General features: G+C 45.7%; 1 protein-coding gene across 1 annotated transcript in view; it reads right to left on the bottom strand.

The window, feature by feature from the left end:
• RAB40C (RAB40C, member RAS oncogene family) overlaps positions 1-12,665 on the bottom strand; it is a 178,850-nt gene that overhangs the window by 130,248 nt on the left and 35,937 nt on the right. The window contains exon 2 of the mRNA XM_078663002.1: positions 1,544-1,900. Coding sequence (XP_078519128.1) covers positions 1,544-1,697 — 154 coding nt within the window. The 5' untranslated portion in view covers positions 1,698-1,900. The remainder of the gene's footprint in view (positions 1-1,543; positions 1,901-12,665) is intronic.

Raw genomic sequence — 12,665 nt, 5'->3', positions numbered from 1 at the left:
TCATCATCCCAAGCCCTGCTTTCCCCAGTAAGAGCAGGAGCGCATTACCATTCTCCTTGTTATCAGACATCACGGTGAGCGCTGGGGCGCAACACCGTTCATTTCACTATGGTTTTCCAATGGTGAGCGCAGGAGCGCGTCGCCATTCATAGCCCTGTTTTCCCCGGTAAGCGCAGGAGCACGTTACCGTTTCTTGCCGTGATTATGGTTTCCTTCACGATGAGCGCAGGAGCACAACACCATGCATTTGTTTTTCTGTTTGCTTCTGGTGAGCGCAGGAGTGCTTCACCTACACTTCCTTGCCTTATATACCGGATACCAAGCGCAGGAGCACGTTGTTACTTTCTTCCTACCACAGTCAGGGAATACCTGGACTATTCCCTTCCTTCAGGTGACTATGGTTTCGACTTATCTTCCTGTTTAGCGAACGCATGAGAATAAGTGTGCATGCTGATTATTACAGCTAGTAATTGTTTGTGGGTTATCCTTCCTTCAGGTTTCAAGGCAGGAAGACATTCACCCAGGAGGGTCCATTATTGTTTCACCATACCTTCAGGCACATCTCTACCAGGATTCCTTCCCCCGGCTGTCACCACGCCCAGGTCTGGTACTATTGAGGTAGGACAAGGGAGTAGGTGGGAGACAGTGGAGGTTATTCATGTCATCCCAGCGAGACTACTCAACAGGCAGACGGTAAGGCTTGTGGGGTTCTTGACACTATTATCAGAGTTCTGATATAATAAGAATACTGCCATAATTTGTTACCTGCAAATATGGCACCAAAATTGGCAAGTGGATTTGTTTTCCAAGGATAAGTAGATTCTGATGTATTCCTTCCCTTGGACAAGCGATTCGTTTATAAAATGTCACGCCTCTGACTAGCTGAATTATGTAGGCACACACAGAGTGTGCACACCTGCACAGGGGCCTCGTTTGCTCTTGACACCAAGAAAATGAAATTAATTAATGGATAAATGAAAAATACATCAATTCAAAAGATAGCACTACACCTATTGTGGAAACGGCATGACCTGAAGGAAAAACTCGAAAAGAACAGTGGCTTTTAATATTCTCATTTAAAAGACTTTAAAAAAACATAGACCTGGGTCTTGGTAATAAATTTATTATCAAACATTTTTTCTGGGTGCACTGCTGTGTTCACTATTGAGTGGTCAAGAGACACGAAATCATTTTTGTACTCTCCTCTTACGGTAAGAATTGCTTTGGCACCAAGTTATAATGAAACATCGACTCGAGCTTAAAAGGTTTCACAGACTAGGGCTGATCAACAAACATTTGACTTACTCAACAGACATAAGATACAGTACGTAGGATTTAAATATCGGGTTTACCACCGTACAAGTATAACCAAGTGCTAGTAATTATGTAAGGTGTGTGCTGGATATTCTAGGAAATCACGATTATTTACACAGCTTTAAATGCTAAATTCAGCCATGCTTACAAAATCATAAAACATGCACACTGGCTAAAAAGAAATAAAAAAAACAAGTACCATAAAAGAACTATTGCCCTCGGTACATACCATTACTGTATGCGTAAGGAGATTCGGATGACCCATCCTGCAGGCTCTCCAAGATCTCTCCTTTCCCTACATCGCTGTCGCCAACCAGTAGGAACTTCAGCAGGTAGTCATAGCTCTTCACGGGGCTGCCCTGGGTCCCCATTTTACCTTTCATTAGTGGGGTTGTACGCTCCACATGCTACACATGTGATGGCAGACCAGTGTGTAGCCCATGTGTAGCTCCCCTGGATTATCCAAATACTGGGATGGAAGCAGGAAGGAGGAGACTGCTATACAGAGCTTTGGAGGCGGAAAATTGAAGTGCTTCTCTCTCCTCTCATGCTGCTACGTTCTTCTGACTGTAACCTCTGGGGGATCCTGAAACAGAACACATTTTTAACACTTAACACTGATCAGCATTTCCAGCCTAAGTAGATAAACCCCAAGCGGCCTCTTTTTCAGAGGTCTGCTGTTCAAACCTTCCACATGAATAGTCTGTCCAAACAAGTTAAAAATGTTCAGTGCACATAAAGAAACCAACGAAAATGTTAAAATCTCAGAATTAAGATGACTGCGTTAACATTATAGTTGCTAAAAATACGAATTACGACACTACATCCCAAAAACAGATCATGGACCCATCCACGGCCTCCATTTCATCACGAGGAAAACGTGTTAATTTAAATAAACTCTTCATTCGGGGCCTATCTCACATAAGACGAGGGGGGTGGGAAGAGGAGGTCGTTCCAGCAATAAATTCGATTTACATTTTTGAAAGAAAAAACACTGACAGATGGACAAGGCCCTCTCCATTTCTGACAAGCTTCTCTCAAACCCCTACAGCGATGCATATTAAATATACACTCTAAAGACGGTGTGCTCAGTTTACCCGCCGAAATTTGAGAACAAAAAGGGGGAGGGGGGCTCATTGAAATTCATGTTGCCTTGTCTCATGTCAGCTGGGTGCGGTTTAGGCGCATATCTCCCCCACACCCCTCCCGTCAAACAAAGGTTTTAAAAAAATGAATACATTAACGTAAGCATTTTGTGTCCAAAAACATGGAGTCAGTCTTCAGCAACAAAGTATTATCTGCCATTATAATTCAATCATAACTAGAGTAAACATCTACAAATTAAGGAACTTAGCCACTGAAAGGGGTTCTTACATTTTTTATTAAAAAAAATAACAACACCAATTACATCAGTAATTTTCTATGCTATAAGTAGAAACAATAACAAATTAATGGAACTTAAAAAAAAAATATATATATATATATATATATATATATATATATATATATATATATATATATATATCGTGAATGGAGAAGGGAATACGTAATACAGAGGCACTTCATATCTAGTACTGTAGAAAGAACAGAAATACAGTTAGTGCCCTGTCAAGCTGGCCCTATAAGAAAAGATTTGCAATTATTATACACTTACTGCAGAACTGCTCTCTGCTCTTACACTGCATTAGTAAAACGTGCCACACTTTTCAGCATAGAGATGTATTCCTAATGCGTTTTAAAGACAGGGCTTTGTATGAGGCGCCGTGCAGCAAATGAAGGGGCGATACTATTACGCAGAAAGGGGTCAGTCGTTACTCACTTAAATCCAAAAGGACGCCAGGTCGCAGAGCTCAAGCACTAAAACTCTGCGAATGAGCACATGCATCATCAGTGATCGCCGAGAGTGGAAGAAGCCCCGTCCTTGGTACGCTTCGGCTTTAGTGGCATGCAAATGGGCCGCTTGGAGATCTCCTCAGAAGCCGGGGCGGGCACCGAAGGACCGGAAGCCAAGTAAAGAATACAAGGCTAAGTGGGGAAGTAATCACCCGGCCGCCTCCCCGCCAGGAGAAGAAATAACAACCGTCGTTGTGTCCAGACCCTGATGAATGGAGACTCCTGCCTCGGCGATAATGGGCCCCCCGCGCCGATTAGCATTTCCATCAGAATGAAGTGTGGCTTAATCCCTCTCGGGAATGACACACGGCGTCATGATGGCAACGCGCTCGACCCACAAACTCACAGGCTGGTCTGTGAGGAAAGTGCAACTCACAGCAGCGCAGCCTTGCCGAGTGGTGCTGGGTAATACATTAGAAACAGCAGTACCGATGACAGATGACTATCAAAGCAGGGGGACGCAACAACGACTAGCACAGTTGGCATGTGATGGTTCTGGACTGGGACACACGCTCTTGTGGTAAATCAATGAAAGTTTTACATCAAATATATCAGAAGACAAAACGTGACCGTTGACTGAACAAATACAACTTCCCAAAATCTCCCCAGTCTGATGTAGATATAAAATCCTACATCGCTGGCTTACAACAGAGCCTCCATAGTACAAGGCGATCTTTTATTGCCTCTTCCTTATCCTGTCTCTTCCTTCTTGAACGTGTCGCCCCTCAACTAACCACATCCACCGGAACACTATTAGATACACAGTTGTAAAGCCCTTAATCCAACAATCGCAAATCATATATATTCTTTTATTTAGTGAAATAAATTATCAGGGGATTCCATATATTCGATCACTTGGAGTCAGGGCCAAGCAGACTGTGTGATTTTTTCTCCTATTTTCATTCCATCTGCCATAGTTTATGGAACCAACGGTCTATCCCTGGCATTTAACCTTTTCTGCCCCAAAGGAGGCTAATGGCTATCCTTACTGCTCCTTACATCTGAAAGAGAAGTGCAACTTTAGAGTTATTCAAGTCATCTAGTCTAGGACCTTCACTCCCACCAAGGTTAGCCCCGTGTCCCTCAGAACATGGAATCCTATGACCCCTTCGATAAGTCCCAACAACTCCAAATATCTGGACAAATGCACTCTCACTAAATGTGCATGAGCGGTCCCAACTTTGTGTGGCACCTTCAACAGCAGTCTGTGGCAGCTGGGAAGACCCAATATATATTTTGTGGAGTTATATACCACTAAAGTATGATTTTATAGGTTGATTCACTGTAGGAGATACTTATGGGTAAAGGAATTGCAGCTCATATATCCATACACTCCATTTGTTTTGGGAGGATGATTTGACCGTAGGTTTACTCATCTGGAGGTTTGTCTTTATGTTTGATGCAAGGCCTGAGGACCAATCATATTTTTTGACATAGGTCTTGAACTCCGTAGAGGGCTAGTGACTGCTTCTCTATTTAGCGGTACAAAAGGGGGTGGCAAGAGACTTCAGAGACGTATCTAGAGATAATGCATCCCATTAAATCTGTTACCCAGAAGTCTGATTCACACTTCTCAAAAGATTTTCTTTGGGTTCACAGATAGAGCTCTGAAAGCATTGTGTATTATCCTTTCTTCCATCTTTTGAATGCTTCTCCCTTACATGCTGGGCGAGGACAGGATTCTGGTGGATAGGTGTGTTGGGTAAAGGGAAAGAGGTCAGGCCACCCTTCATGAATACTCCATCCTTGATCTCTAAAATAGTTTTTACTGGGATTGCCAGATAGGCATTCCTCTGGCTATCATTCCAAATGCCATAGTAATCTTCCTACCCATTTATGCACCAAGAACCATGTCCATCTCCCCCAATCTGCAATGACCTGCAGATAAGGAGTCTGATAATATTGAATTAGATCAGGGCAAGCTACATCTTTTCTCTCCCTTGGTTCTAGAAGAATCGTTTTGTTAGACCCAGCCCTTCCTTCAGCCCATATAAACCCAATCATTTAGTTGTAAAGGTCAAAAAGCCTGGACTGGGAAGGATCTCAATTGGGAGAGTGGAGTAGGGTAGATATTGGAGGGCATTCACTTTCAGGACGTTTACATGCCCTGGCCTGGCTAGAAGTATGTGAACCAACTTCAAAGAAACTCTAGTATTTGGCCTTTTAGATGCCTCTCGTTGGAGATGGCATTCTTCTTACAAGGAAGGATGGTGCAAGGAACCTGAACTTTCTGGCAACTTGCTTCATGAGAAGCGGCAACACTCCTGACTCTTGTCTCCTGCCCTGACGCTCCTGGTCCCTCGCCGCCGCAGCACTCTGCAGACCGCCGAGGAGGGGATCGAGCGAAACTGCAAACTACATTTCCCAGCCTCCCGCACTCACGCGACATCACCTGTGCGTCCGGAGGCGCGTTAAAACACAGAGGACTCCCGCGTCGCGGGACCGCGCGCGGATCAGCGCCGGGCGAAGCCCGGGCAAAGGGCGGGCCCTCTTAGGCCCTCAGAGGCCTGATGAGACCGGACCGGGCCAGGGACCCTGATCTCCTCCCCTACTTCGGTTACCAGAACTGTAAGCATATCTTTGCTTCTATTGATTTGTCTGTAATCCTTTCTCGGGACCCTCATTACTGACCAGCCGTCATTTAATAGTGAAACCAGCCTGGAGACTTTGTTTGTTGCACTTGTTGGTTACTTCTTATTTTTAGTAAAGAGAAATGTCTACTCGTGAAACTAGAAGCAAGGCTGCGGCGGGTGGTTCAAAGTTGACGGACACACTGGATGATTTTATTATACGTACGAATTCATTAATTGATCAGGGAATTGTACTGATGGAAAGAAGGGTCTCTCAAGACCTCGCATTAGCCAAAAGGTCATCCTTGGGCCATATTGCCTCTGCTGGCACCCCTGATAACTCCAAAACAATATCTAATCCCTTGCAGATTCATGTTGAAGTCCATAATACTCCTAGTGCTGTACCAGCTCTTCATGATCTGTCCTCCCTTGATCCCCAGGCTCCGGACTTTTTGGAAACTATTCCGGTAGTCACACTAGTTGATACCCAAGCTGAGGACAGTAATAACCGCACGAGGGGGAGACGGGAGGGTGCAATTCCCAAACGTAAACGCACTAAGAATAACAACTCTGGAGCTAGGAAAGTTAATCTAGCCAAGGCAGGGAGCATCAGTGACAAGGGTAGCCGAGTGGTGATGAGTGAATCTAATGGGCAAAAGACTGGGACTGAAGTGGTCAGATCTCAAACCTTATCACTACCCTTGAGCATCGTAGATGATACTATTCTAGATAATACCTTAGCTGACATCTTTGCCGACAGTACCTCAGCCGATAGTACAGCTGATAGCACAGGAGCTAAAGAACAAAGGGAAGATCAATTAGTATCCACCTTGATGAAACATATTAAAACTCTACTCACTCCCCTAGAAATAAGGCTTCACAATATAGAAAAACAGCTTCATGATTTGCATAAGGATATTAGATCCCAGAATATTAATCACGTAAAAAGAGCAAATCATGTAACTGTACCAGTTAGCAAACCCCAGTCATCGATTAAATGTCCAACAGTGGTAAAATATACAACACCTAAGACCACCCTACCGAACCCCCCCAACTCAGAAGGGAAGAATGTATGTGCTAAACCCTGTGTACCAAACAGGCCCACCAATAAAAAAATCAGTTGGTCTCAATACTCCCGCCCCAAACCCTGACATAGCCCAACAAGAAAAGACCCGGAAGCGTCGAAATATCAATCTTCCGCCAGATGCCTGTCCCTATGTGGTCATTTTGACAGGGGTCCCGGAATTGGCTCCCCCAACCACAGAATCCTTTTGGGCACTCAAAAATAAGGTATCCCACTGGTTAAACAACAATCATCCCCTACCACCAAATATATCCAGTAACATCCTAATGGTCGAGAGAGTCCCTTGGGTGGGATATAATAGAAAAAGATCACAGGGGGACTGTGTAGTTATAACTTTCGAGGACCCCCGAACGGTGGAGCATATCTGCTCAAGGGTCTCTAGAAATAACAGAACTACGGTTGTGGCTAGACCCCTATCTTATTTTTATACGCCCATGGAGCAACCAGACAATGGATGGAGTTGGACCAGGGATATTAACTACGCTAGGGGAGGGAGGAGGCGCGAGGTGCACAGGGACTTGAACCCCTTTAGCTGGGGAGGGGGGGGGGAGATGATGGCTGGAATCTAATACAACGTAGAGGTGGGAGGATCAACCAAGATGGTAACCAGCGTAGTGCAGAATGGTTAGGTCCTCAGCTTATTCCACCCTTTATTCCCTGCTACAACCGGTATAGCGAACTGGATGCCGTTGACTGACTCCCGATAGACGTGGAGGCCTCTCAGGTTTCCCCTGCCCCACCTGTTGTATTTGACACTATTGATAGAAGCCGATCTAGGTCTCCAGAATACTGTGACAGTTTACCTTTAACTTTGCCTTCCTCATTATACGGGGATAATAATAATTCTAACGCCCCGGGCTTAAATCATTCCATGGGCTTGATGACCGCTGAGGACCACTCTGCCCTGATTGGAGATGGAAAAACTGAACATATGAAGCCTATAGTACCTGAAAAACCCTGTTATTCGTTTTTGACAGACAGTAGTGGCAAAGAACCTGCTTTTTTACACACTGACGGCCAAAACGTTTTCCTCAATATTATTTCATGGAATATAGCGGGTCTGGGGAACAAAATCATGCTTCCTGACTGGAATAATTTAATTGAAAAATATGACCTGTGCATTTTCCAAGAAACCTGGTGCCTTGAGCCAATGTACAAGTCTGGTTATTCCTCCTTCTATGTCCCCGCCATTTCCTCTGGATGGGGTCGCCCGTCTGGCGGTCTGCTAATTTGGGTTAAAATCTCACTAAATTGCAAAATTACCCACCATCATTGTACGTCACCAGACATGATGAGGCTAACGATACGGGTTCCCCAGGCCACAGTGACTCTGGAGCTTTATAACATTTATGCTAGAGGTCTGCAAGGGGGGGGGGGGGGGGGCAAAATCCCCGACCATCTCCTTGCTTGCTGATTCACTCCTCACTTGCCCTCCAGATTCTCTGCCCATAATTGCGGGCGACTTTAATTGCACTTTTGAACCGCTGGCGGTGGATGGTGTTGGAGGCTTCTCTGACGAGGACGCCAGGTGGGGAATTCCGCAATTGACGACTGTGCCAATTAAAAAATGGACACCGGTCGTCATCCAAATGAATGCCTTGGTAATGGAGCATGCCCTGGTAGCTGTGAACGGGCGCACGCCATCAGATTTTGCGGGTGCCTGTACCTATAATAGGATCACTTGCTCCAGCAGAATAGACTACATTTTGGTGGATAGGAGACTGCGGAGACATGTGAGTGACATGATCGTCACCCCATCTGTCCATAGTGACCACAATCCCCTATCCCTTAGTCTGCGGAACCTCATAAGCGAGGGGAAGCCTTTCTCCAGTAATAGATCGAGGCTGGTGACCAGAGAAATCGTACCTTCTAACTGTAGAAGATTCATCAAATGGCAAAATGTTGTCATCAATGAACAAAAAAATAGCGCACTGGACGACTGTGCCAATTAAAAAATGGACACCGGTCGTCATCCAAATGAATGCCTTGGTAATGGAGCATGCCCTGGTAGCTGTGAACGGGCGCACGCCATCAGATTTTGCGGGTGCCTGTACCTACAATAGGATCACTTGCCCCAGCAGAATAGACTACATTTTGGTGGATAGGAGACTGCGGAGACATGTGAGTGACATGATCGTCACCCCATCTGTCCATAGTGACCACAATCCCCTATCCCTTAGTCTGCGGAACCTCATAAGCGAGGGGAAGCCTTTCTCCAGTAATAGATCGAGGCTGGTGACCAGAGAAATCGTACCTTCTAACTGTAGAAGATTCATCAAATGGCAAAATGTTGTCATCAATGAACAAAAAAATAGCGCACTGGGGGAGATTGTAAGAGCACAGACGGAGAAGCTCTCTGCAATCTGCACTAATGATTTAGGCTCTGCCCAGGCTGATGTGGTTTATGCGGAGACAATTGATAGGATGGCCGCTCTCTTCCTTGATTCATGTGGGCCAACCCAATCTAAGAACAGGAAACCTACAGCCAAGTGGTACAACCAAGATTGTAGGGGGGCTAAATCTAAACTGATATGTGCCATCCAGACCAGAGATACAGCCGAGGTCCGCTTAGCACGAGCTGAGCATAGGCAAGCATTATTGGTGGCAAAGAGGGCCTGGGATGACTCGCACTGGGAGGAGCTGAAGCTGGCTAGCCAGTCTAAAAATGGCCAGCACTTATGGGCCTTAGTAAGAAGAGCAAATGGTGGTGTCACTGAACCAATACCCAATCATATTACTGATGGGGAATGGTTTGACCACTTCAGGAGGCTCTATGAAGGGTCAGGGGTTACAGATAACAGTGAGCCGTCTGCATATTGCACTCCCCCCCTGACTGCCACTGCGACCCCCATTGATCCCATAGGGCAAAGAGAGGTTGAGTTAGCCATTAACAAAATTGTACAAGGGAAGGCACCAGGCCAGGATGGCATCCCTGGCGATTTGTTTCGTGCTAGTACCAAGCAGTGGGCCAAGTTTTTTTCCCTTTTGATCAACGCCCTTCTCCATGGGTCCCCAGTTCCGAGTTCATGGAAGGGGGCCGAGGTGATTCCAATTTATAAGAAGGGACAAAGGGGTGACCCTGCCAACTATCGACCAATTAGCCTCATTGATGCTGGACAGAAGGTAGTTGAGAAGAAAGGAGGGGTTTGGCCCTGTGGGAAAGAGGGTAGGTCGGGCCTATTGAAGTACCATGAAAAAGGGGTTTTACCTATGCCTCTTATAAACACAATTATGCAAGCATTTAATGAATCATACAGAGAAAACCACATTAATTAGTGAACTCTGACAATAATGTCATTCGCATTTAGGCTTTTATGCATTTAAATCTTTTCGAGAAACAAAGAAAGATACATATGCATCAATATGTGGCGTCTTATACATTCAATCAGAAATCCTGTCGCTGTCTAGTTATCAAGAAACCATTTCTAAAAAGTGCAGAAATGGGAATCAAAACTCAATTAAGACAAAACATGGCAAAAAGCCATGTTTTGTCTTAATTGAGTTTTGATTCCCATTTCTGCACTTTTTAGAAATGGTTTCTTGATAACTAGACAGCGACAGGATTTCTGATTGAATGTATAAGACGCCACTTTCTAATATATTGATGCATATGACTGGATGATACTGTTACACTTGTTACTTTTGTAAATACCTTTTGATCATTTGTAATTCATTTTGCACTTATTCATTTGTGTCTATTTTTGCATACAATGTGTCTTTATGCTTTTCCCTAGCAAAATTTATGTTTGCTCAAAGTACAGTTGACTATGTATCTTTCTTTGTTTCTCGAAAAGATTTAAATGCATAAAAGCCTAAATGCGAATGACATTATTGTCAGAGTTCACTAATTAATGTGGTTTTCTCTGTATGATTCATTAAATGCTTGCATAATTGTGTTTATAAGAGGCATAGGTAAAACCCCTTTTTCATGGGACAGAAGGTAGTTGGCAGGGTCCTCCTGGAAAGGATCCTCTCCTGGGCGGAGGAGAATAACATCATCTCCCAATTCCAGGCAGGTTTTAGGTCATGTACAAGCACTGTTGACCAAGCATTTAGGCTGATGCTACTCCATTGGAAGACAGTATCCATTGGCAAGGGTGGTTTGTACCTTGCCTTTATTGACCTGAAAACCGCATTCGACCTGGTTCCCCGAGAGGGGCTGTAGGCGGTTTTGCAGGAGATGGGGTTCCCCTTGCCCATTTTGAACTTGTTGGCCCGCATGCATGACGGAACGTATGCATGCATTCGGTGGGGTACCCAGGAGCAAAAAACTGCCAAAATCCCGGTAAACAGAGGTGTCCGTCAAGGATGCGTCTGGCGCCAACCCTTTTTTCTCTATTTGTAAACGGGGTTGTTTCTTTTCTATCTAACATCGATGCTGATGCCCCCAGTTTTTTTTTTTTTAAAACAGATTTTATTGATTGCATGGTGGACATATATCAGGTAATGCTCTGACAACCAGAGGCTATCACTAGAAGCAAGTTATCAAGTACAAAGACATGCAAGTATTCTCAGAAGTAATCAAACAATTGAGGCAAACAAAAGAAATGCAACAAATTGTACAACCCCCCCCCGCGCGCGCCTCTGCCTGTTCCGCCCATGTTTTGTTTGGAACATGGTACACTCGCCAATCATGCCACAGTGTCCGCAAGCAACACCGGCTATCAGTCCGTCAAGTGAGCTGAAAGACATCTTCCTCCGGAGGCGGTTCCAAATCCAGGCCTCGATAGTCCGCCCACCGCTTCCATATTTTGTAATGCTTGCGCGGGCAGCCCCATGCCACATATATTGGCTGTTCCAGGCCCATGCAAAAGTCCATCCCATTCTGCAAAGCTATGAGTGACGGGGCTCGGGGCGCCTTCCAAGATCTTGCAATGTCCCTTTGGCCAGGGTTAGCCCCAACAGAAGTAGATGACGCTTATAGCGATTACCCCCAACCCCAGCTAGTACGTGGAGAAGGGCCAACTTGGGGTCTTTCTGAAGCGACCAGGCCAGGGCCTCATTCAAACAACTGAACACCCTATCCCAAAACCTCCTTATGACCCTGCAGTCCCACACTGTATGGAGGAGCGTGCCCACCTCTGATCCGCACCTAAGGCAATCTGGGGATGCTATCAAGCCCGCCCTCCACAAGCGCTGTCTAGTGTAATATGTTCGATGGAGGTACCTGAATTGTATTAATCAAAGGCGCGCGGAGATGGCCGCTTCCCGGGGTCCCTCCAACGCCTCCACCCAATCCTCCTCGTCCAGCTCCCCAACATCCCGCTCCCACGTGGTCTTGAGTTGTGCAAGGTCTGTGGAGCAATGGCGCACTAAGGTTTGATAGATGCAGGATATCTTTTTGTCTGGTAGTGCTCCCATAAACACCTTGGCCTCGATGGGGCTGAAGTCCGGTATGTCTTCCACCCCCTGTATATATGGAGTAAGGGCATGCCGGAATTGGAGGTATTTATAAAATTGGGTACGCGGCATCTCAAATTCCTCCCGTAGAGTATCAAAGGACTTGAGCACCCCCCCAGACATGACATCACTTACTGTAGAGATGCCTATCGCATTCCAACCCCGGAAGCCCACTAGGGCCGCGAGTTGAGGCAATCTACCATTCTGCCACAAGGGTGTTTCTAACGTTAGGACCTTCCACCATTCCAGCCTACGCAGGGCCTGCCGCCAAACCGGAAAGACAACCTGTGTAATGGACGGTAGGGATCTCCGAAGTGCTGCCGAGTATAGTAGCGTATGCAGGGAGGCAGAGCCCATCAGGGCTCGCTCCACGGCATAGGCGGGGTCGCCCCTATCCGCATACC

The sequence above is a fragment of the Lissotriton helveticus genome, chromosome 10 (genome assembly GCF_964261635.1).
Source record: "Lissotriton helveticus chromosome 10, aLisHel1.1, whole genome shotgun sequence".
Taxonomy (NCBI): Eukaryota; Metazoa; Chordata; class Amphibia; order Caudata; family Salamandridae; genus Lissotriton; species Lissotriton helveticus.
Note: the sequence above shows the minus strand (reverse complement) of the source record. Positions and strands in the feature narration are given on the sequence as shown.